A 26,743-nucleotide genomic window follows, 5' to 3' on the forward strand; every position below is an offset into this window, starting at 1 on the left:
ACAGCCCCGTCTGCTCCTCCTCCATTAGATATGGTACCATCTCTCTCTCACACACACACACGCGAGGAAAGAGAAGAGGGCGTTGCCTGCACAGTCCGCCCCGGTGGTGCGACTCCCGACTCGGGTCTTATATGACACGCACACACACACACGTGCACACTAGTCTACAGGAAACCACCAGTGGAGGATGATGTAACTTCATGGTTCCCGTGGGGTGGGGGGAGGGGAAGGAGACTGGGGGAGGGGAGGGAGGGGGGGGGGGGCTGTGGGAACCATTTGCCTATAAGTGAATTAGCCCCAGTGAGATGGTCTCGAGACGCCCCTTGATTGCTGCCAGCCCTGTCACAATTATTACGTAATCGCCTGATGCTCGCAATTTTTTTTTTTGCATAATAGTCTTTCCGTTCATATAAATTCTATTTGTATGTTATATATTTGTCATAATATGACCTGGGTGCTTTCAGTTTAAAAGCATAAATTTTCCCCCAATCGCAAATTATCTGTATGACAATTTATGATTATCAAACCCAAGTTCATCCAGTTCACCAGACAAGGCAGCTCATTCACAGCCCCTGCTGTAGCTAAAAGTGGATTAGGATCCACATGAAATGTGCTGGTCTCCTCCGCGTCATCAGTGCCCATACCCGAGGCGGGGTTTGGCGAAAGGGCCTTTGTGTGGAGTTTGCATGTTCTCCCCGTGTCCCCTAGTAGGTACCCTCACAAAAAACATGCAGAAAGTTACTCCAAAGTTCATCCAATTTCATCCACTTTTAGCTACAGCAGGGCTGTGAATGAGCCGCCTGTCTCTGGTGAACTGGATGAACTTTGTTTGACAATCATAAATATACTTAGGGACATATATTGACAGCTAACTCAATTTCAGTGAAAATACTGACCAGACCTTTTTTTTAAACTTGTAACCAACGCCTCCACCTGCTACGCAAGCTCAACTCCTTTAGAGTGAGCAAGCGTATCATGGAAACAGTCTATAAAAACCTGATGGAGGGAATCTTGACTTTTAACATGGCAATGTGGTATGGCAATCTAAATGTAAAAGGAAGAAGCAAGCTGCAGCGAATAGTGAACCTAGCCTCAAAAATCATTGGGAAGAGACGGATACAATTAGGCTGTATCTACAAGGAGCCTGGAGGTACTTCGTAAAAAAGCTGTCAAGATGGCAAACTCTCATCCACTCTGCAGGGTGTTCAAACTACTTCCCTCTGGTAGATGGTACAAAGTACCAAAAGCTAACCGTAGCATTTTTAAAAATTCCTTCATACCAAATGCCATTAAGGCACTAAATTATACCATGTCTCGCTAGATTTGTTGTTTTTCCAATGTATTTGCCACTGTTGTCCTGCACTTTTTTGCCATGAGAAAATAATTGGGTAAGTGTTGTTGCTGTTGTTGTTGTTGTAACTGTTCAAATTTCCACACGTGGACAATAAATGAAACTAGCTAACTAAGTTGGTCGATCTGTCAACCAGTGCATCAGTCAACCAGTCACTGTAAGGGTCTCTCTCCCTCCCTCCCTCCCTCTATATATTTTGCCTCCCACTTCTTCACACAGCAGAAAACATAGAGAGAGAGAGAGAGAGCTGCTTATTGGGCTCAAATGAAGCTTTTTAAATCTTTATGTAACACTCAAATGTGCATCCCCACTGAGGGTCAAGTGCTCGCTCACTCACAGCAGACCTATATGCAGAATATGTATTTATGGTGCAAAGCTTTTATGTTGCTGTAAACATTTGTCCACACACGCACACACACGAAAACACATGTAACTGCACTTATGGTGTCCTTATGTTGGGGGGGGGGGGGGGGGGGGGAAGACTGTCCTGAAATGCGCAATGTTTGAGCTATACAACGGTCCAGTTCTCTCCTGTCTATGCTTTTTCCACAGTGCTGGATTGCAAACCCATGCCTTCTCGTTCCAAGTCGCTCATCGTCGGGTCTGAAATCCAAGACATTCAACCACCATCTCACCACTTTTCTCTTGTTTCCCTTGTGTCTTGTCTTGTCTCCTTTTTCAGAACCGCGAGCTTCAGATCATGAGGAAGTTGGATCATTGCAATATTGTCCGCCTGCGATATTTCTTCTACTCCAGTGGAGATAAGGTCAGTTGTGGTGGTTGACGTTATTCCCCTGCCCCGTTTCCACTGCTCATCTGCCTTTTGTTTTGGTACTTGGAATTTGCTCTGTCTGTTATCTGTCTGCCGAACCGCATCGCGTGCGTGCGTGTCTGTCAGGGCAGTGCTTTCCGGCTTGTCGGTGAAGCCGTTTGCCTGTTTGTCTGTCTCTCTCTGTTCCTACGAGCTGTGCTAAGGCGATGTGTGTTTCTGTGCATGTGGCCCCGGCCCTGTTGGGCCTTCTAGGGTAGGTAAGGTACCCTCACAAAATATAATCCAGTAATCCTGGTCTCTATACTGCCTCCCCCTGGCCAGCCTGATGGAGGGGAAAGGAACTGGTCGGAATAACGTGTTCCTTCCACGTGCTACGTCCGGCCATGGGAAACTCTCCCCTGTCGGGTGAAAAGAAGCAGCTTGGACTCCTCATGCATTGAATGAGCATGAGTTCGCTGCCCTCCCCAGGTTGGCAGAGGGAGTGTAGCGCCCAGGATTACATTAGATAATTGACACTGGGTGACAAAATGGGTTGCAAAATCATGGGATAAATTTAGGAAATTTGGCAGTTAACCCCACCAAAAAAAACGTAGCCTGCGTTATTTGTCGGGAAGCGACGCCGGCAAAAATACGTAGGCTCCGTTTATTCATTTGTATAAGCGACGTGATTGATCCGATCTAGTGGAAAGGCTACTCGTGTTAGCTTCGGATGGCTATCTGTTGTTAGCTTAGACACCGGTCGAGAGTCAACGGACTCAAGCTGACGCAACATCCAGTCGCGGTGTTTTGGATCTTCAAAATAAGGGTTGAACGGTGGTGACATGCTGGCATATAGTAATCATCATTCGGCGGGGGGGTCGGGGGTTGTGATGTGATATCTGTGCTCGCCAGCCAGCAGAAGCCCCTTGGAGACTACAAGGCTGGACTATGTCATTTATCTGGCTGACAAACTGGGCACGCAGTCTCTGCGTGTGTCAAATATAGACACACAGACACACACGCACACACACACACACACACACACACACACACACACACACGTGTGCACGGTGAAGTCCATATCCATGAATCTGCAGTATGGAATCTTTCCACGATGCACGACTAACGCTCTGTGCCAAGCAAGGCCCAACAACCAACCGGCCTGGATCACTGGGGCGGGGGGGGGGGGGGTTGGAGGAGTCCCATGGGGGGGGGGGAGAGAGGTGGGTTTTGGCTGACCAAAGGGGGCATAAGCTAATTATAGGTGGCGGTTTGTCGTTCCTAGTAAGTGGTCACCCCCCCCCCTCCCCCCCGATCCTGTAACACCACGTGCCAGACGACCTCTTGGAATCACATTGGGTTCCTGCCTGGTGCTACTGGCACACACACACACACACACACACACACACACACACACACAGACAGAGCAACCCCCAGTAAGCTGCCCACCCTCCCTCCCCTCTCTCCCTCATGGCCCACGCATATATCCATATCTGTCGCCCCCCTCCCCTCCCCTCCCGCTCTTCTGTCTTCCTACCCTATAGTCTAATGGTGGAGACTGGCATGGTGTGATTGGTATGTTAGGTTTACAACCTCGGGGAGCTCGTCGAGAAGAACAAGGGAACAAGGAAGATGGGAGAAGTCGAGTGAAAAAAAGGAGCATAAGAGAGAGAGATGAATGGGACGGCAGGGAGTTGAAAATAGCACTTTGTGTTTCACAGAAGTTGTTTTGAGGTCAGGTTATGTTTAAAAAAAAGTCGGCGGAGTAAATTGAACTTGTATGACGTATGGTATGGAAATGCACCCAGGGTTAAAGAGTGCGTGGAGTGCCGGCCTATAGGAAGGGCTACCACCGGCTGCTAGCATGTTAGCTTAGCCCATTTTGGGCGGGAACCCCTTTTGGTGTTTAAAGCATTATGTTAAACGTTAGCTATTGAAAAATAGCAGATCTACAAGCTCATAGCGCGGCGCTGAGTGCCGCCCTACGAGCTTATATGTCTGCTATTTTTTGAAAACTTGTGAAAATGTAGTGCAACATCTTTGAATATACGGTATATTCTCTCAGTGCCAACGTTTTGAACTCAAATCTTTGCTTCTGGGTGGGTTCCTGCTGGAACAACATATTTTCAGATGGGGGGGGGTCGGCGGCCAATTACATAAAATCTTGGGGGTTCTTGACATGAAAATGTTTGAGAACGACTGACATAGAAACATGGGGTTTTTCAGGACTTGGAAGCCTTTTTTTAATTTTTTTTTTTAAAGAATCGTCCTCAGGTCTAAATGGGTTAGAGAGCTATAGCGTTATGCAAAAGCGGGCGGGTCGACCACCAGAGGACCACTGTACCATGCTGCCCCTCGTTCACTTTTCAACCGTCTTGCACGATGCTGATCAAACAGGAGGCCACTGCTGGTCTGGTCTGCACACGCCAAGGCACTTTTGACAAGGAGAGAGAGTGGGGTGTCGTCATGTGCTGTTGAAAATCTCTTTATTTACCCAGCAACATGTTTTCAGATGGGGGTCGGCAGGCCAAATACATATATTTTTGGGGGTCCTTGACATGAAAATGTTTGAGCACCGCTGACATAATAATAGAAACATGGGTTTTTCAGAAAACCGTCAGGATTTAGAAGATTTTCTTTTTTTAGAATCGCCCTCAGGTCTAAATGGTTAAAGGCTGTAGCTCGGAGCTCGGACAGGGCATTCCTCTGGGTCTGGGTAATAATAATATGCTTGGGCATCATGACGTGCCAGGGCTGCCAGCGAGCGGGCAGTGCCAAAGGGACAAGCGAGCGAAGGGGTGCGAGTCTCTTGTCACTGTGGTCGGTGCCACTGCCTTACGCAACCTCTCATCATCACAGCATATACAATGGCTGCTCCGCGGCATGCATGCATTTATACCAAGCCTCATTTATACTCGTCGTCGCATGCCGAGAATAGCCTGCTTTATTTACGGTGTGTGAAACCACCATGCAACGAGAGTGTGCATTAAGCATTAGACTGCGACTCCTACACAGCCAAAGCTTTTTAAGAGTCCATTTTAACTCTGAACGTGTTAAAAAAAAAGGACACAGTCACATACATGTCAACACTTTTAAGGGTTTAATAACTAATTTAGACCCGAGGACAATTCTACATAATGTCTTCTAAATCCTGACAGTTTTCTGAACAAAAAGGTTTCTATGTCAGTCGTTCTCAAACTATTTCATGTCAAGGAGCCCCAGAATTATATGTAATTGTCCGCCGACCCCAATCTCAAAATATGTTGTTCCAGCGACCGCCGCCATAGAAGCAAAGATTTGAGTTAAAAACGTTCGCTCTGAAAGGACATAATATTCAAAGATGTGCACTACATTTTCACAAATTTTCAAAGATAGGAGATCTACAAGCTCGTAGCGCTGACTTCAAATGTTTGTGCTGCAAAAGGCCTGTTGCTCAGCATTAGTCCCTCTCCCTGGCAGTGTTGATTTGGTCGACTAAAACTAAGATGAAAAATGTTCGTTGACTACCTTTTTTCACCGAGGAAAACTAAATGGAATCTAAATGAAAACTAAGCTATGATGACTATACAACTAAAAGACTAAATATATTGACTATTTCGTCAACAAATAAAAACTAGACTAAAATGTTAGGAATGGACTAGTGGACAAGAGACTTTGTTTGAATGCTGAAAATAGCTGATCTACAAGCTTGACGAGCTTGTAGATCGGCTATTTTCAGCGAGTGTAAAAATCATCAAGGCCCGACCAAAATACATTTTTATCAACTGTTGATTTAGTCGACTAAAATCTCATGCCGTAACTAGACTCAACACTAGAACATTCCAGGTGACTAAAATGTGTTTCATTCCAGAGACTGTGACTAAACTAAAAATAGAAATTTGCTGCCAAAAACAACACTGCTCCCTGGCTTTCACTCAACACATGCACACATGCATTCCTCAGTAAAAAAAAAAATCCCATATTGTAATAGTCTAGTATGTATTATATAAAGTGCCGACTTGTGTAATGTGGAGAGTATGATTGCCCAAAGAGACAGCTACTTAACTGCACACACACACACACACACACACACACACACACACACACACACACACACAGATATCGGTTACATATGCATGCGGTACACAGTAGTAGTAGTATTCACAATATGGATTGTTTTAGCCAGTCGTTCAGGTGCAAGCCGTCTTCACGCGAGGCCAATCGGTTGTCGGCATTGGAACGAGGGAGTCAGTCAGCCAATGAGCTTCCCTCCCTGCCTGTGTCCCCGAACCAGCTGGGAGCGAGCCGCGGGAAGTGGCTTTTGTAGTGAGGCAGGAAGTGAGTCATCGCTCTTGTTGCGTGGCTAAATATAGCATCTCGACGGCGGCGCTAGCAGCAGCAGGAGGAGGAGGAGGAGGCTCTCTCTGACTGTCCATGTCTCAAAATGTTATCAATGAGACACGTGGGCGGGTGGCCACTGGCTGTGGTGGGGGGCAGCATCAGGTGGCAGAGAGTCAAAGATGTAGGAAATGAACAGATGGAACGTGGGAATGAATGTGATCTGTGAGCCGCTGAAGGAACGGTGTCTTCTTGTCAATACTTCTACTACTACCAGAAATTGCAGTGTGACTGTAGTGAGTGTGTGTGTGTGTGTGTGTGTGTGTGTGCATGTCTGTCTGTGCGTGTGTGTGTGTGCGCATGCACAACTATGTTGTATACAATTATGGCTGTAAGTGTTTTGCGCGCCGGTGTCGTTCGTAGATCGGCTATTTCCAGAAGTCAGGAGTCGGGGGCGTAGTTGAGCCTGCAAAAGAGTGTACCTGTCCGGGGGGGGGGAGGGGACGACCACGACAGTTCCCTGCCCCACGAACGGGGGAGACTTTTCGACTGCGACGGAGAGGCGAAGTCGAGCCAACGAGAGACGCCACCGACCGAGCGAGCTAAAGAGAGCGGAGTTTCCGCGTCGAGCGTTTGCGAAGTTCGCTTGAGCCGCAACTCAGCCCCACGTCCGAGTTGCGACCCGGCAGAGAATAGGATACCGTCATTTCCTTTTTTCCCCATGCTTTGAACCCTGCGGCCTAATCTATAGATATTTACAGCTAACGGCCACTAGGGGGACCTTCTAAATCTATCTCTATGGCCGGTCCCCCCCCCCCCCCTGCGGTTTATAGTCCAGTGCGGCTTGTCATAATTATGTATACGTTTGTTTTTTCCCCCCTAAATTTAGCTGGCGCGGCTTATATTCAGGTGCGCTTTATAGTCTGGAAATGACGCTACGTGGTCGTCCTCTCCTACGGCGATGAACACAGCGGAGCTCTCCCTAGAGTCCCTCCTACCCCGCCGGCGGCGGCCGCCCGTTATACATTTGAATATCTAGTTACCAAAGTCTGCACATATAGCTATACCTTCCCCATGCTGCTGCCATGGACTGCATGGCTGGATTAGAAAGCTCTGGCACATGAGAGGTGAGAGGTGGTGAGTGTGAACAGGAGAGTATATATAGAGGGAGAGATGAGGACATGGACCCTCCTCATTCACCAAAGTACAGTGGGCGGCACGAAAGAAATGTGCCGAGGTTTGGAGGTAGATGGGTGAGTGAGTGGGGGAGAGGACTAAGAGGAGATGGTGATTTTTTGCAGTCTCGCTATTACCTTAACCCATTTAGACCGGAGGACGATTTTTACAAATGCCTTCTAAATCCTGACAGTTTCTCTATGTCAGTGGGTCTCAAACTCTTTCATGTCAAGGACCCCTAGGATTATGTATTTGGCCGCCGCGGAGTTAAACACGTTCGCTCTTTAAGAATATATATATTCAAAGATTTGCACCACATTTTCACGACGTTTCAAAAATAGCAGACCTACAAGCTCGTAGCGTGGCACTCGGTGCCGCGCTATGAGCTTGTAGATGTGCTGTTTTTCAATAGCTAAAGCATAACATAATGCTAAGTTTGCTAACGCCAAAAAGGGGTTCCCGCCCAAAATGGGTTAAGGCAGCATTTCGGAAATTATGGGTCAGGAACGTAAATGGTCGGTTTTTAAACTGTGGTTCACGTTTCCCAAAATGGCTCTCGGGCCTATATCTGCGGCAAGTGTAATTGACAAGACCTGCGTTTAGCTCTTTTACAGCTCGGGAGAGCACGTTGTAATGCTGCTGCTATAGTTTTAAGACTATTTGATCCCCTCTTGGGAAGACTGTGTATGTATACCTTTTTTATATTGAAGTCAAGTACCACCACAGAAAATATCTGGCTCTCCCAAGTACCAAAATAGCTGATAAATAGCTGATGGCTAAAATACAGGAGTGTACCTGAGGCGAGGGTTGGCCGTGTCCCCTAGGGTATGTATTCTCAAATCTTCTGTGTGCAGCAGCAGCTGTCATGCTCATTTCAGCACGGCTGGAGAGCCTATTTCTACAAATTGCTTGGTCAGAAGAACTACCTAGTATTAATATAAATATTTCATTCCACTTTTGTCTTTTTTTTGGGGGCGACTCCTCTGTGGTTGGGAAACCTCTGCTGTGGGTCGAAAAAAAAAGCATTTCCGGGGGTCCCTCCCCAAGCCAAAAATCGCCGAGAACCCCCTGTGTTATGGTACCAAATCAGCCAGAGTGTCAGGGCTAAAAATGAAGGCCTTGCGGGTCCCCCTGCTACTGAATACAATTGCTTCTGATCCTGAACCTACTGCCCTCCCGATAACATGCCTATACTCCCATTCCCAAGTCTCTGCCCCCATTAGACCAGGAACAATGGTTTTCCAAAACCACCACTTGATGACATACATGCCTCGTCCATTCGACCATCAGCCAGGAAGAGGAAATACTAGAATAACATAGCGGGGCTGGGCGGGGTGGGGTGGTGGTGGGGTGGGGGGGGTAGTTAGGGGCGTCCACTGCATCCTGTAAGGGTCACCAGTACGCAGTCTGGATCAAAACGTGCGTCGCCACTGGCCCCGCCGCGTTTGTCCATCCAGGAAACGGGAGTCCGAGAAGAGAGATGATATCAGTGTCTGCAACCCGCAGTTCGCCAGCGATGAGTGCATTTCCTCCCCCCCCTCTTTAACCCATTCTGACCTGAGATCAGATTCATACGAGGTTTCCACTGGACACACACTGGTCTGATTATAACCCATTCTGACCTGAGATCAGATTCTAAAAAAATGATTTTTCTGCTATTTTTCAAAAATAGCAGACCTACAAGCTCGTAGCGCGCCACTCGGTGGCGCGCTATGAGCTTGTAGATCTGCTATTTTTCAATAGCTAAAGCATAACATGATGCTAACACCAAAATGGGTTCCCGTTCAGAATGGGTTAAGGGGAGGGAGGGGGTAGGGTAGACTCCCTCCCATATACAATGGATCTCAGTTATGACGGTTTAAGACGAGATACACTGACTTCAGTTCACACAAATTAGGCTACTTGGCTCACCGGGTCACAAGGGACCGGGGACAGTTATAGTCCGAATCCTAGGTATAAACAAAATGGACTGGTTGTGTGTTTTTAATAGCAGTGGGAATTACTTTTGCTGTTTTACACACTATGTACTGTATTTCTTTTTTAAATGCCCTTTTCCCCTTTTAACCCAATTCCGGGGCGGGAACCCCCTTTTGGCGTTTTAATCATTATGTTATGCGTTAGCTGTTGACAACATGATGGGTGCAGACCTACAAGCTCGCTGCTATTTTTTTTTAATCATGAAAATGTGGCGCAAAGCTTTGAATACAGTATATTATATATTCTTTCAGAGCGTTTTTTAACTCAAATCTTTGCTTCTGAGGAGTGTCCCTGGAACAACAAATTTTGAGATGGGGGTCGGTGGCCAAATGCAGATAATTCTAGGCGTCCTTGACATGAAATAGTTTGAGAACCACTGACTGACATAGAAACATAGGGTTTTTCAGAAAACAGCATTTGTAGAATCGGTCTCGGTCAAAATGGGTTAATATCATCTTTTTTCTTCGTTTTCCTCCTGACTGCTTCCTCATAAGTGCTGCATATGCTGTATGAGTGTGTGCTCGAATCGTAACGAGCATTGCTAAGTTCTAACCTCCCTGTGTGTTCATCCTCTCTCTCTCAACAGAAAGATGAGGTGTATCTGAACCTGGTTCTGGACTACGTTCCCGAGACGGTGTACAGAGTGGCCAGACACTACAGCCGAGCCAAACAGACCCTGCCTATGGTCTATGTCAAGGTAAGGGCGCATGCGTGCGTGTGTGTGTTCTTTCTACTTGTACAAAAGTACATACACCAGTTGTTAAATAGTGCTTTTTTTTAATATAATTTTCATCCCACTATTTTGTAACCCATTTTTCACCCCTGTGTCAATGATCTAATGTGATCCTGGGCTCTACACACACACCCTCCGCCAACCTGGGGAGAGCAACGGACTTGAACTCATGCTTCCTTCATGCCTGAGTGTCCAAGTTGCTCCTTTTACACCTGACAGGGGGGGGAGTTTCCCTGGTTGGACGTAGCGCGTGGAAGGAACACGTTATTCCAACCAGTTCCTTTCCCCTCCATCAGGCGCCCCCGGCTGGCCAGGGGGAGGCAGTTTAGAGACCAGGATCACTGCATGTTTTTTGTGTGAGGGTATACCTACCCTAGGGGGACACGGGCGGAGAACATGCGAGAAATAGTGCATTTATATAAATGGTAACATAAATGTCTCATTCTCTGGCGGTGTACAAACTCAACGCAATGAAAAAGTTTTATTAGAAGAAATCATAAATTAGCTCACTGTCAGATTGTGTGTTTGCATGCAACCCGTGCTACTGCCAAAAATGGGAACAAAATGGTGCCAATCGGAATGAAAATTACCCCTAATTACCATCGCTATACCAGAAATTGCAGGATAAACCCAGCTTTGCACACTTTGTGACGTGTGTGTGTGTGTGTGTGTGTGTGTGTGTGTGTGTGTGTGTGTGTGCGTGTGTGTGTGTGTGTGTGCAGTTGTACATGTACCAGCTGTTTAGGAGTCTGGCCTACATCCATTCGTTTGGGATCTGCCATCGGGACATCAAACCTCAGAACCTGCTGCTGGATCCAGAGACTGCTGTACTCAAACTCTGTGATTTTGGCAGGTGAGCCACGCCCACAGTACTGTACATACTGTACAGTCTCAGTGTTCCTTTTAACACTGAGACCGTACAAATGGAACCACATGGACATGTAGGTGGCCAAAACTGGCCATTTCGTTACATTTTCGCACTCTGAGATAACCCCGTTTTGACCTGGGAACGATTCTATGAATGTCTTCTAAATTCTGAAAAACCTATGTTTCTGTGTCAGTGGTTCTTATGCATTTTCATGTCAAGGACCCCATAAATTATATGTATTTGGCCGCCGATTTGTGTTAAAAACTTCTGCTCTGAAAAGAATATATATTCAAAGATTTGCGCCACATTTTCAAGATTTTTCAAAAATAGCAGACCTATACAAGCTTGTAGCGAGGCACCGAGTGCCGCGCTACGAGCTTGTAGATCTGATATTTTTCAATGGATAAAGTTTAAAATAATGGTTAAAACACCAAAAGCGGTTCCCACCCAGAATGGGTTAACACTGAGAGTGTACAAATGGAACCAAATGGACCTGTAGATGGCCAAACTAACTGGCCATTTGGTTACGTTTTCACACTCTTGAGTTAAGTGTTCACTGAGGATCAGTGCACCCCAGACAGGCCCGTCTAAGGTTTCAGGGCAATTCCCTGGTAAGGTTGCCCTGTCTGAGGGAGTTTCACACAGAGGACTCCACACAGTGTGTATTACTGGAATTAAAATTAGCTCCCATATGCAAAGGAGACGCTTTACAAACACTGACGAGACCCCATATTATTTGCCGTCAAATCTTCCATTAAGTCATCAAGACGGAGCACTTTGCTAGTGGGGAGGTGAGAAGAGTTTGACGTGCATGGAAGCCATTACTTTTTCGAGGCTGTACTACAGATATTGTTTCCCCTAATATAGCTGGGGAAGACGGAACGCTTGTTTTTTTGTTACCTGAACTAGGCAAGCGTGTGCCCGGAACGAGCAGCCGATGGCCACGCACGTCGGCAAGCTTGCCGTCCGACTTGGCAAGTGATGGTGGACAGACTGGATTACCATTGCAAAACCTCCGCTCGCTTCCCCCCCCCCCCCCCCCCCCATCTCAGCCAATCACAGGCCGAGTAGCCTCGGAAAGCCAGACGTTTTTATTTCCAGGGAGAAAAAATAAAGTCCACTTCGGCATACAGTAGCACAAACGTCGACCACTCTCTGCTGATTTCTGATCGTCTGCACCTTTGTTAAATTGACGCACACACGTGTACACACACACACACACACACACACACACTACTCTCTCTCTCTGTCCCTCGAATTAATTAGTCTCATGTCGCGCAGCTGCGTCTAGATTCTCCCAGCGGATCCTGTCGGGAGCTGCCTATATGCCATGGAAAGCATAGTAGGTGGACCCTAGACTACAGTCAGAGTCCTCCCCAGCTATTAATTCCCCATTAGTGGGGGAAAAACCATATTGCGTTCAGTATGTGTACCTACACCCCTCTTCCTGCTCGAAACGCAGAAGAGGCTGTGTGTGGTATTTGTGGTAACGTCGTTGCAGTGTTCAGCATGCATGCAACCAAAGTGTAAAATGACTTATACTGGAATCTCTTGTCCACTAGTCCCTTCCTAACACTTTAGTCTAGTTTTTATTTGTTGACAAAACTTTCAGTATATTTAGTTTTAGTCGTCATAGACTATCATAGATAGTTTCCATTTAGTTTTAGTCAGTGAAAGAAGGTAGTCGACGGACATTTTTTTGTCTTGGTTTTAGTCGACGAAATCAACACTGCGTTGTTGCTGATAGTAACGATGCGTGTCATCACCTTTCTGTGTGCAGTGCAAAGCAGCTGGTCCGCGGGGAGCCCAACGTTTCCTATATCTGCTCTCGCTATTATCGGGCTCCCGAGCTCATCTTCGGCGCCACCGACTACACGTCCAGCATAGGTAGGTGGAGTGCCCTGCTACCTGTGACCGCTATGCTAAAGGTGCGTTCAGACTTGGATGGTTAAGAGCAGCGCGATTATTATACATACTGTACAAAGTCAATGCAAAGACGAGAAGTTGCACAATTTAAGCGGCGCGAACGGGCGCGGCCGGCGCGACCTGGCGCAGCACAAACGGTTCTGAACGCACCTTAACTCCTGTATAAATGTTGCCAGCGTGCTAGCATGCTAGCAGCAGCAATGAATTCCCTGTGTCTTTTGCTTTTTAATGTGACTCCGTCTTCTTGTCTGTTGACCTGCCCCCTTCCCCCCCACCCACCCTTCCGTAGATGTGTGGTCAGCAGGCTGTGTACTGGCAGAGCTGTTGCTAGGACAACCGATCTTCCCCGGCGACAGTGGAGTGGATCAGCTGGTTGAAATCATCAAGGTACAATCGTTAAGGCCTACGTGAGGCATACGGCCTGTAGACGTAGCAGTGCGCAGTTTCCTCTTGTCAAAAGTGTCTGGTAATTTTACAGAATCACACACAGCCGTTTCCATCATGTTGTCTTCGGTCCCTCTCTGCCCGTCATCCCTTCCTCCAGCCTTCATCCAGGATGTAAAATCTCGGCTGCCTCCTACTTTCCTGTTACTGTATCTTTGCCAACCCTGCCTTATTTCTAACTCTCCTATACCAGTGGTTCCCATTCCTCCCAGGGGTCTTTGAGGGAGTTCCAGGGTGTCCCCAGCTAAATGATAGTTTGGAACCAAATGGACCCTTATGGGTTCTGTAACTCTGAGAGTGTACAAATGGACCCAAAGGTGTACAAATGGACCCTTGGTTCCATTGGTACACTCTGAGTTAAATTAACATTGATTTTACAATATAAATTGAAGAAATGCCATTAAATGGGGGCCGGTAGACTAATATGCATTAGGAATCACTGCTAGAGCCGTAAAAACCTTCTCTTATAGGAGGTCCGCGGGCTAAATTGGTGTCAATTTAAAATTGGGGTCCTTTCAAATGGAAAGGACAGGTCTCACAACTCATAGTCCAGATGCCAAAAATAACTTTCTTTATTTACCAACGTTTCGACAAACGAGTTGCCTTCTTCAGGGTATAACAGGGGAGATGGAGATGCTCACATTTATAGAGGTTGGGACAAAGGTCCAAATGCATATACATTTGTTAAATGCATTAAAAATGTATAAAATTATAAAACGGGTCGTTTCGAGGAAGCAATCTGATTGGTTGAAACAGACAGTCTTCTAGCCGTGGTTCAAACGAGCACCACTCCACACCTAATCAAAACAAAGAATTCAGCTGCTCTGTTTTCCCAGACACAACACTTCACACAACACTTCAGTGATGCTTGCGGAACTCGACTACGTCTCGTTCCTGACCGCATCACTGTCATGGCAATAATCACGTTAAACCACACCCTCTCGTGTAATATTGCTTAACCCATTTTGGTGTTGGCATTATGTTATGCTTTAGCTATTGAAAAATAGCAGATCTACAAGCTCATAGCTACGAGCTTGTAGGTCTGCTATTTTTGAAAAACGACTGACATAGAAACATAGCTTTTTCAGAAAACTGTCAGGATGTAGAAGACCTTTTTAGAATCTGATCTCGGGTCAAAATGGGTTTTAAATACATGACATGAAAAAGTTGTGGGAACCACTGTCCTATACCAACCTCACGCCCCTCATGTCTGTCTCGTCTAGAGTTCTCTCCGCCTTATAACCCGTCTTGCCTCTGTGCCCCCCCCAGGTGCTCGGTACGCCCACACGAGAGCAGATCCGAGAGATGAACCCCAACTACACCGAGTTCAAGTTCCCCCAGATCAAGGCACATCCTTGGACTAAGGTGAGTCAACAGGTACAGTCAGGAGCCCTTTTTACTACTCTTTAAGACCCACACCCCTTTCCCCCCATTATCTGTGTGTGTGTGTGTGTGTGTGTGTGTCGCCTGTCCACGGCCATCTATATCCTCATCAGCTCCACTCAAGCGGTGCTGTCGGTTCCACCTGTGTCTAGCTCTGAGGTTGTTCTTCAACGCAGTGTTGTTTTTGGCAGCAAATTTAGTTTTGGTCGTAGTCTCTTGAACTAGTTTTCAATTTAGTTTTACCCACATTTTAGTCACCTAGTTTTATTGGACTAAATATCGTAAGGTTTTAGTCGACTAAATCTACAGTTGATTTAGTCGACTGAAATGTGTGTTTTGGCGGGCCTTGATGCCGTCATAATGACTGTTTTTACATTTGCTGAAAATAGCCGATCTACAAGGAGCTTGTAGATCTGCTATTTGCAGCATTCAACCAAGTGTAAAATGACTTATACTGGATCTCTTCACTAGTCCCTTCCTAACATTTTAGTCTAGTTTTTATATATTGACGAAATTGTCAATATATTTAGTCTGTTTTAGTCACCATAGCTTAGTTTTCATTCAGTTTCCATTTCGTTTTCGTCAGTGAAAAAAGGTAGTTGACGAACAGTTCTTGTCTTAGTTTTAGTCGACGAAAACAACACTGCTCCTCCAACCACCTCCGGGCTCGAAACGGGAAAGCCGAGGGCTCCGCTAGAGCAGAGCACAGTGGTATTCAAAAAGGATTCTGTCCTAGGAACCCTGATATGAACAGATGTTTTCAATTAAATTGTCTAATTGTCATGATTTAATAATGATGATAATACACTTTATTTATATAGCACCTTTCATGACATGAATGCAGCGCAAAGTGCTTTACAGAGCAATAAAAAAAAGCAAAGCAAAAAAACTAAATAACATTAAAATGATGGCAAAAATCTTTGGTACATGTGCATGGGATATGGATTCATGTAGGCAACATTGAAACAATCACCTTGCAATTATTTTTTTTGGTATTCTAAATCATTTCGAGTGAATTTGAACCACTGTTTGCGGACCCCCCTGGAAAATGTAGGACCCCCGTTTTGAAAACCACTGATGTGTGAGTGTTTTTTTTCTTCGTACCGTTGTCAAAACATGTCTATTTGGGTTTTATAAATATTTAACCAATGAAAAGTATTAACAAGACGGTGTTACTAAATAATAACTACATTGGATACATTGTCAGTTTCCTGAAAAGTAAAGGTTTTTGGATAGTCAGGCTTCTGCCCAATTATGCAACTTTTTCAGTTGAGGAATTTGTATCCAAAGTGACTTTACAAATGGAGACTATGGGCTCAATTTTGTCACCGCTAAACCCCTTATCCCTAAACTTCTTTGCCTTTTTTTTTACTATTTTGCAAAACATTTTTGAATAGTTAAAGTGGCCAGTCTACAAGCTCACAACGTGTCAATGTAGATTGGCTAGTTGAACTAAAACAAAAATGTTTTTCAAAAAAGGCAAAGAAGTTTAGGGATAAGGGGTTTAGCAGTGATGAAAATGGAGCCCTCTGTGTCCTGCCCAAGGGCACACTGAAAGAATATAGGATGCTTCAGGGAGTCAAACCTGTAACCCAACGATTACAGGATGGACATCCTAACTACAGTATGTGCGCCCAGGCCTTGTTGTAAGATGTTGGAAGTGAACTTAACTGGCTTTTTGATGTGATTCCACCCTCCTCGGGTGACGGGTCACTCCCCAAGCAGGGTCCCATTCTACCCTGACCACTTTTATAGCACCGGTCTGATACGGTCAAGCCACCACCGTCTGTACTTTTCCATCTTACGCTCTACTTTCACGTACTGGGTTTTATGCAACATCAAACAGGCGTTTTATGAAGTGGTTCCCCCCTGCCATAGGCTTTATGAAGTGGTTCCCCCCCCTGCCATAGGATTTAAATGGAACATTCCCTCTCCCTGACCCTCAGTGATCCCGCCCACTGCTTTTACCATTGGACGGCGTAATCCTCCAATCAGCAGGCTGCAAGTCCTCGTGGCAGCCTCTCAGGCTCCTCACTGTGGCCATTCTGTGTAACTGCACGTTGTGGGTGCATTCTGCCAGCTTGCCATTTATTTGCTTGTTGTAACTTTAACCTTTGTGCACACTGTTGAGATGGTGCCATGTACAGTACTGCCCTGCATGTATGTCTGCAGCTGTGTTGTGCCCTGTACTGTCTGCAGTATGTCTGCAGCTGTATTGTAATAAGAAAATATTGAACTCTCGAGATGCATTAGTATCACTGCCCAGATCGTTACGTGTGTAATGACTGTAAAAGACTGTAAGAAATGGGACCAAATGCCTCCCTAGCTTGGCACTCAGCATCAAAAGGGTTGGATTGGGGGTCAAATCAACGAATGATTCCCAAGTGCGGCGCACCGCTCCAAGAGATGGGTCCAATGCGGAGAACAAATGTCACTGCGGTGAAACGTGTGTGACTAAATCGTACGGCTTTTGACTTCGCTGCTTCAAGGAGAAAACTTAACCTTCAAGGTGCCTAATTCGCTTCGCTATACGAGCTTGTAGATCTGCTACGTGTTTAACTCAAATCTGTGCTTCTGGGGAGGTCCTGGGAACATTTTGGGGCTCCTTGACATTGACATGAAATAGTTTGAGAACTAACTGATATAGAAACATACGTTTTCCTGAAAACTATCACGATTTAGAAGACATTTGTAGAACCAGGTCGAAAATGGGTTAATTGTTCCATTTCATTCCAACATGAAATAAAAGGTCATGAATGATGACTGACTCGTCCAGCCGACCCAATAAGACCGTGGGTGTGTGACCACTTTGTTCACTCCGGGGACACTGTTGTCTGATTTGGTTGTCGTACTAACTGTAGGTGTTCCGGCCGCGCACCCCACCGGAAGCCATCGCGCTGTGTTCCCGCCTGCTGGAGTACACGCCCACGGCCCGCCTCACCCCGCTGGAGGCGTGCGCGCACTCCTTCTTCGACGAGCTGCGCGACCCCAACGTCAAGCTGCCCAACGGGAGAGAGAAGCCCTCCCTGTTCAACTTCACCACCCAGGGTATGATGGGACACACAACCACTTCATTAACCATGTCATAGGGCTTTCACTTCTAGTGATTTTTACTAGTTGACTAGTTTACTAGTCGACTAGTTATTTAACTACCTACTGTATTAGGTAAAAAAATATATATATATATTTTCACATATATATATTTTTTTGTACATTTAAAAACTGTAAATTGGTGGCTACATTCTAGCTGATCTTGAGGCCTACAAAAACGAGAAAGAGAAAAAAAACATTTATTTTTTTATTTTTAGTACCAACAAGGTAGACAAGTGGATTCACTAGTCGACTAGTTGAATAGTCGACTAGTTGCTTAAAGCCCTACCATGTCATCATATGTCTTGGCTTATTTCTGTTGTTGCATGTTTTTTTCCACCACCACATATTTGCAGTGGGTAGATAAATCGCGTAAAATAAAGATAGTAAATTGAGGTATTTGTTTAATTACCACGACTAGGTAGATCTACAAGCGTTTTGAGCTTGTGTACATCAGCTATGTTTGCTATACGGTATTTGAATTGAAATCCTGAAAAATTAATTGGCCATTTTTTTCAATTGGAATCCGGAAAAATAACCTTTTTTTTTAATTTAATTTCAAATGAATTTAGTTATAGTTATGTTAACTTTATGAACTAAATCCAAACTCATTGGACATACACAAGCAGTTCATGTTTGGCACGTTTGGAATTGTAACAGCTGAAATCAATAATGTATCAGTATTCTGGTATTAACCTGAGGGCCGCATTAAGTGAAGGCCCTGTGTATGAGTGTATGAGATAAATGGTTGGTAGCTCTGAGAGTCATTTGTACACTACACTACACTCCCAGAGTCATGGGGGTCCCGTGAAAGGTAACGGGTACGGTCGCCCCTTTTCCATCTCGCCCCACTACTCTACCTAGCTGTAAACAACAAACATAATTCATGTTGGTGATTTATATAAAAGGAATTATCATATTCATTTATCATTGTTAAGTTCAACTCTGTATATCCACGGGCAAAACATGGGCTACATGGAAGACATTTTAATTTAATTTTAATTTAATAAAACGAAATGAACTGCTAGACGGTCCTAAATTAACTTAATTAAGCAGTCACCGTCTCTGTCATGTTATTCTTTCTTCATTTCACAGAGTATAGAGATCGACTACAATCAAATAAATCTGTATACAAGATAATTTCAGATTTCAGAGAGGGAGGGAAATACTAAATGAACTACATTAAAGGTGGGAAAGGGGCGAGTGGTTTGGTATTCCCGGGAACAGGTTTTGTTTATTACATTTTTATCCCACGATTTTGTAACCCAGTTTTTCTTTTCACCCAGTGCCAATTATCTAAGTAATCCTGGGCGCTACACTTCTTCTGCCAACCTGGGGGGGGGGGGGCAGCGGACTGACCTCATGCCTCCTTCTATGCATGAGGAGTCCAAGCTGCTTCTTTTCACCTGACGGAGGGGAATTTCCCCGGCCGGACGTAGCGCGTGGAAGGGACACGTTATTCCGACCAGTTCCTTTCCCCTCCATCAGGCGCCCACGGCTGGCCAGGGGGAGGTAGTTTTAGAGACCAGGATTACGGCATGTTTTTGTGAGGGTATCTACCCCTAGGGGACACGGGGAGAACATGCAAACTCCACACAGAAAGGCCCAGAAAGGCCCCCGGGAACAGGTTTGAGAAGCACTGCTGTGACTCACCCACCGCCCCCTCCTCTCTCCTCTCAGAGCTGTCCAGTAACCCCTCCCTGGCCTCCATCCTCATCCCCGCCCATGCCCGTAGCCAGGCTGCAGCCTCCACCCCAACCAACGCCTCTGCCACCACAGGTCAGTGCAGTGGTGGAAAGTAACGGAGTACATTTACTTAAGTACTGTACTTGAGTACAATTTGGAGGTATTTGTACTTTACTTGAGTATTTCCAATTTCCAGTACTTTTACTTTTACTACTCCACTACATCTCAGAGCCATTTTTTTTTAACTTTTACTCCACTACGATTATTAGTTACTTTGGCGATTTTTTAACTTTAAATTAGAAAACATACATTAACCACTTCAACCCTATACATTTCGGCCGTTTGAAAAATAGCCGATCTACAAGCTCACAATGCGTCACAATGAGCTTGTAGATCGGCTATTTTTTCAATAGATTTTGTAGACATTTTGAACTTGTGAAATGGGACATTCTGCAATATGAGTACGTTTTACAAATTGCAGTATTGGTACTTTTACTTAAGTAAAACAATTGAGTTATTTTTCCACCACTGGGTCAGTGCCACCCTGTACTAGCGCTACTGGGCCATTAGGACTTCAAATCAATGTCACGAGTAATTCAAACGTTTGCCTCGATTACCATTATGGTTATCCTTTTATTTTTATTTTATTATTGTTATTGTGTAAATAGCAGATTTATGAGCTTGTAGATTGGCTATTTTCACATTTTTTTGTATGCCACCATTATAAGTGTATTATTTAAGAATATTATTATAATAATATTATAATAATTAAGTGGTTATTATTAATTGTTTTTCATGTTGATTCGTTTGTTATTTATATATATATATATATATACATACATACAAATAAATTAAACCCTTGATTAATCAATTGCACTCCATGAGCAAAATTAAGTGGGTTATTTGTTCCAAATATCGGTTGTGATATATTTTTAATGAATTGCCCTACCCATCACTTTACTGTAGCTCCACTGAGGTGCTATGCTAACGTTGCTAAACTATCTTCTCGGCATTCTCAAAATCCATAATTCGATTTGACTTCCAATTCATTTTAACGATTCGACAAAGAAAAGTTTGATTTAAACTTTAGTAGATCACAAAGTTGGATAATTCTAGTCTCTGTGGTTTAGCAGGTTGGGGGAAAACTCAAGCTGTTGTAAAAGCAGGTGCTATTGAAGCTCGAGTCTTGATTGGCAAGACCTTGAATGCCACCAAAAAAAGAGCAACCCTGATAGTCACAGATTCGATTATATTTGTTGGCCCATTTCGATCGATGATTTATTTATTTTGATTACATTTTTTTTACCATGACACCGTCCCCACTTGGTATACCAATGAGTGACAGTCCCTCTCTCTCTCTCTTTCCTCCCTGGTTGTGCTTCTTCCAGACGGCGGCAGCACAGAGCGAGGCCCCAGCACCACCACCCCCTCTGCCTCGGCCTCCAACTCCACCTCCTGAACCCCCACCACCCTGCCAACCCCCCCCCCCCCCCCCTCCCGGGCCTCAGCCCCCCCATCCCCACCTCATCATGGCCCCCTCCATCACGTCACACCCCCAACCCCAGGATGAACTCCAACCTCCTCTCCTCTCGTCCCTTCTGTAGTCCCTCCAACAGCAGTTGGGAGGGATGCCGACCGACCCCCCTAGCCAGCGGGGGGTCGGTCAGACGCCCCCACACACACGCACACACACACACACACCTCAACGACCACCCAAACAAACACCTTCATCGCCGACCTGCCCATTCCCCCCACCCTGACTGACTCCCTCCCGCCACCCTCAACCCGGATGTTTTATTTTATTTTATTTGTTTCGTTTTTATTTTTTGATTCCTCCGCCGCCCGCCGAAGACGTTTCTCTCTCTTGCTCTTCTTCTTCATGATGGGGACAGAGAGGAGGAGGAGGAGGAGGAGGAGGGGAGGCTGCTGTTGACTATACTCGTTCTAAAAAAAAGAGAAAGAAAAAAAAGTACACTGTACACATTGTATACACGATACTAGCCTGCTAACGTTCGTTAACGTACGAGAACAATCCGTAGAGAAGGTCATGAAGTCCTATAAGCTGGCTGCCCCCTTGCCCCATTTACTCCCCCTAACCTCCCTCCCCCATATTTAAATACATTACCTACAGTACCTGGCCTTCTCTCTGACAACACCCCCCTCCCTCCACACAGCCCCATGTCTTCCCCCCCCCCTGGCTGGACCCCCCCCCCCCCCCTGGTTTCCTCCTGTAGTGCATGGCCTGAGTAATGGTTAGGACCACCGACACCGGTCGGATATTTTAGTGTTCAATGATTTGCCGCTGAAGAGGGTTTAGACATGGAAACCATACCATTTTTATACAGTCTTCAGTGTTGAAAATGAACACTAAGGATTTGACTGGGGTAGGGTCACCCCCCCCCCTCCCCTCCCCCTCCTCCCTCCCCCCCCTACAAACACACATACACACAAACCCCCTCACATTTTCTCCCCTCCAGACATTGACCTCCAGTTCTCCACTAAACTAGGCATGAGGCTCACGCACGTCGCGTACACACACAAACACGCACACACTCTCATCATATATATATATACGTATATATATATATTATATATACATATACATGCAGTCTCTCACACACATGGATGCATGATGATCCTGATATAATGTGGACAGGAACTGTCCACTTGTGGGAATGGGGGGGGGGGGGGGGGGGGGATGGGAAAGTTGGACAACTTATTATAATTTTCTTTTCTTTTTTTGCCTCTCCCTTGTCCGGGGGTTGTTTTTAAATGGTTAGCAGCTGTTTTAATCAACCATGTTTTTATTTTTGTTTTATATTCCTGGGCAATTGTATGTTTTTTTTCTTTTTTCCTTTTTGAAGGGAGGGGGGTGGGGGGGGTTGGGTTGACATGTGTGATGGATGTGACATGTATCTGTTTATGTGTGTGCTTGTATAATATATAAATATATTTACATACAATACAAAACATACATGCATAGTTGCATACATACATACATTACATACATGCATACATACACGGTTTATATATTACTTTTCCTTATGTATAAAAAGTATATATAGATATATGTATATTAACTTTCAATGGTTCAGAAATCATTTATGGTGAGCTCATATCTGGCAGAGCAGTAGCAATATTTGCTGCTGCCTTAAGACATATTAGATTAAGGCAAGGTGGTGTTTTTTTTTTTGTTCTGTTCTTCCTTGCTCTCTCTTTCTCTTCTTTGCTGGAGTTGCGTGTTAGATTCCAGCTATTCAACGACCCCCCCCCCCCGGTCTCCTGTGTTCGCCCATGATCGTCAACCACTTAAAAAAAAAAAAAAAACCTCTAGTCTTAGTGAAATGGACCTGAGTTGCAAACTGTTCGCGGACGTGTTGTTTTTTTTCCCCCCGTCTGCAATCTCTTCGCCCAAGCTCACAGCGCAGCGTTGCGTTCTGAGCTTGTAGATATGCTATTTCTTTTTTTTTTTTGGGCTAATGTTCAAGTGGTTTCATTACTTCTCAATGGCGTCGCTTGCCAAAGATTTTGGGTCATTTTCTGCAAGAGACGCCGTCTTGCTTTTGAAGTATACCTTTTTAGGCATAAATAAGGCTGTAGGAGTTTCGTCACTATTTCCTCTCTCTCTCTGCCACTCTGGGGGGTGACTGGTCTTGTGACAGTGCAGATAACGTCTTCCACTCACCACCAGAACCCAGCACTTCCCCCCCCCACACTCCCATCTGCCTCTTTCTCCCTGTGAAAGTTTCAAAGACAATCTTTCACACTTCCGTCTTTTAATAATTGAGTAGTCTTTGCGGCGCGGTGTGATTTGGGGATGGGGGGGACAACAATCCGCATTTTGCTTGTGCCACCACAGACTGTCTCATATTATTGTGACCACTGAGTTGGGAGTGTTAATAATGCTTAATTTATACGCACGACATATGACTCCGTCGTTCCTCGCTGAAATCAAGCAGATCTGTATAAGCTTGTTGTAAGAGATGCCGTTTTCGGTGAGTGACACCACCACCGTCGTATGACGACAAGTATAAAATCTGGCTTTTTTGCTTTTGTTTTTGTCAAGCGTTCTTCCTCTCTCCGCCTGCTGAACATGCATAGAGCCGCTCGGTACAGTCTTATGGAAAAATACTCGATACTACGATAAAAGAAATAACAAAATAAAACTGAATGGGGAGGGAAGAAAAGGACAGAACACAACAGCAGAATTTGTATATACAGTATAAATGCTCCTCACCAAAATCCTGACTTGTATGTTATTTTTTCTTTCTTTTTTTTATATATGTTTTTTTTTCCATGTTGTGTTCAAGGTATGTGTATATATGCAGACCCGTGTACTGTTTATGAGCAGAAACAAAGAGGGTGGGATGGTTAGTGGGGCGGGGTATTTGGAAAAGAAGAAAAAAAACGAAGAAAAAAAAAGAATCAGGGCAAAAAAAACTGACATTGTTTATGGATATTGTAGATGATGATGGTCAGCTTTATCCAGCCATATAGTTCAATCTTACCTGTACAGTACAGTAGATGACAGCTGTATTATTGTAACAAGAACTAGTCATTGTATAGTGTAACTATAGTTTTGGAGTGCCTTTGCTTTCATACACTATCGCCTTGTTCCCCCCCCCCATCATGCCCCGCCCACCACCCCCCCCCCCCCCCCCCCGTCCTTCTCCCACCATGCATTGTGACTCTTCCTTTGGGTGCTGTTGAATGTGCTGCTGTCCCATAATAACACACGTGTTTGTGTGCGTGCGTGCACAGCCGCGCGTACACACACACACACACACACCCTTCCACTCGAATGAAGCCTAATGTATATTTGGGTTATATGACCTCCGTCGCTCAGTGGAAATGCTTTGCAAAACGCAGAGTAATCTATAGTATGAGAGTGGCGACACTATAGCGTTGACTTCCCTTTTGTAACAATGGAATGCGGACGTGCTCGTTCTATCTAAACGGGGATATAGTTCCAATGTTTGGAACTATAGCCCTATAACTATATAGGCACTCCGCTTTGAGGCGAGATCAAAGCGTGTTCGCCACTCTTTTACTTGATTACTCTGGGGGGGGGGAAACGGTACTGTTCGGCGAGGGGCGTAGCTCAAAGTATTACATCTAGGCTTTATAACCCTGAAGTGACAGTCCTTGGATTTATTTTCACCCCCTCCCATTTCATCACAGTCTTAATGTCAGTGTAACATACAGATGTTATCGACTATTATAAGGATAACTTCCTTTGCAGATAACCCGTGTTGTATTGGAGTGTGACGCCCACCACACACATGCACGCTCAAACCGCATGTTTCCTCCACATTGAAGTGAGGGCACACAGTGGGGGGGGTGGGGTGCGGTGAGGTGAGGTGGTGGGCATGGCAACTGTGGTTCATTAATTAAACCATGATATACAGTTAGGCTACATACATGCAGTGGTTGCTTTCTGTTGTTGGTTTCACCGAAGCCAAATTCATTGAAAAATGTTGACGGAAAACCATCCTCGGAGACAATAATGTGTCCCCTGTCTCTCATTCTCTCTCTCTTTGGTCATTTCTCAGTCCCTTTTCACTCTGTCTCGTACCGCTCCGCTCCTCGTGATATACGAGGGGTGTTCAGTAGCACGTAAAAGAATGGAGTCATGAGCGTGTTGCTAGCCCCCCCCCCCCCCCCCCCCCCCATACGCACACTAAACCAGTGTGACCACTTCACCTTGCCCCGGACCTGCTAAAAAAACCACAAAGGTTACCAAAAAAAAAAGAGAAGCCAGAATGTGTGAGATTATATATATATAGTGTATATATATATATATATCGTATATATGATGGTATAGTAGATTTGATATAGAAATACTTAAAATCTCTGCCATCATATTCAGCGCACTTGTGGTATAGAAGAATATGCTATCTGGGTTTAAAAAAAGAAAGAAAAAAAAGAAAATATTACAAAAAACATCCTGTATAACAATACTACTACTTGAATGCCTCTGTTTGTGACTGAATTTTTTTTTTCTTTCATTTGATTTCTTTTTTTTATGTTCTTTTCTTTCTTTTTGTTCTGTGAAGGTATGCTAAATGTGCGCCTCTGTAAATATTCCTTCTGCGTGCTCTGAGGAATAGTTCCCTGGTACTGTAATTTGCATTAAATAAAGAGTAGGATAGCCTGGAAATGATCAAGCCCCTCGTCTTTGCCTAATTATTTTTTTTTACCAATGTTTATCTTGGCAATTTATTTTGTTATTACTACTCTTGACTATTATGGTTAACTTAACGGTAACGGTTATTAAAGGAGAATTCCATGCTAGAAGGCTTTCTTACCTTTCTTTGTAGTTGTTACATCCACACCAAAGAGGAAGAGGTGTTATTTTGTGCAAAAGCACATTATTGGCTATTACCCCTAATATAATCCCTCAATGAATTGCATTGGGGTGCTAATTTGCTTATTTCCATTGCTCAAATTTAGATGTGAATTTAGAAATAAGCAAATTACCACAAAAACCCAACCCCCATTGAGGGCTTATATTAGGGGAAATAGCCAATAATGCACTTTTGCACAAAATAACACCTGTTCCTCTTTGGTGGGGACGTAACGACTACAAATAAAGGTAAGAAAGCCTTCTAGCATGGACTTCTCCTTTAAATCAACTCAGAGGCGTAATTTGCATAGGGTTGGTGGGTTTTGTCAACCCACGGGCCCCCCGCTAGGGCCCCCCCGACAGCCGGCCGTCGGGAGCCCCCCTCAAACTGCCTCAAAACCGTACATACCAATGCGTAAAATATAACAACACCACAACACCAGCCTGGACATGAGGAATATACTGTACAGTGTGTACACAAGACTTTGGGCCAAAACTTACCCTGCTCTGTAACCAACAAAAGTGTGTTCTTCCATACATCCTCCATTTCAGCACTGGGTGAGTAATTTGCCGATATGAAAGTTGTCTTTCACCTTTCACATTCTGCACTGCAGCACATGTGATCAATTGTTATTCATAAATATCTCGCCTAAACACCACGACAGTGAAACTTTTCATTTAATTTGGAATGGAAA

The 26,743-nt window shown here is 44.9% G+C and overlaps 1 protein-coding gene across 2 annotated transcripts in view; it reads left to right on the forward strand.

The window, feature by feature from the left end:
- gsk3ba (glycogen synthase kinase 3 beta-a) overlaps positions 1-25,869 on the forward strand; it is a 42,234-nt gene extending 16,365 nt beyond the window's left edge. Inside the window, exons 3-11 of one of the 2 annotated variants that reach the window (XM_080786249.1) lie at positions 2,034-2,117; positions 10,159-10,269; positions 11,028-11,158; positions 12,954-13,060; positions 13,389-13,486; positions 14,813-14,920; positions 17,788-17,974; positions 19,697-19,795; positions 21,091-25,869. In XM_080786249.1, coding sequence (XP_080642375.1) covers positions 2,034-2,117; positions 10,159-10,269; positions 11,028-11,158; positions 12,954-13,060; positions 13,389-13,486; positions 14,813-14,920; positions 17,788-17,974; positions 19,697-19,795; positions 21,091-21,161 — 996 coding nt within the window. In that variant the 3' untranslated portion in view covers positions 21,162-25,869. The remainder of the gene's footprint in view (positions 1-2,033; positions 2,118-10,158; positions 10,270-11,027; positions 11,159-12,953; positions 13,061-13,388; positions 13,487-14,812; positions 14,921-17,787; positions 17,975-19,696; positions 19,796-21,090) is intronic. The other variant, XM_080786250.1, reaches the window with a different exon arrangement.
- Positions 25,870-26,743: the final 874 nt, after the last annotated feature.

Source organism: Protomyctophum bolini, assembly GCF_963924005.1.
Source record: "Protomyctophum bolini genome assembly, chromosome: 16".
Taxonomy (NCBI): Eukaryota; Metazoa; Chordata; class Actinopteri; order Myctophiformes; family Myctophidae; genus Protomyctophum; species Protomyctophum bolini.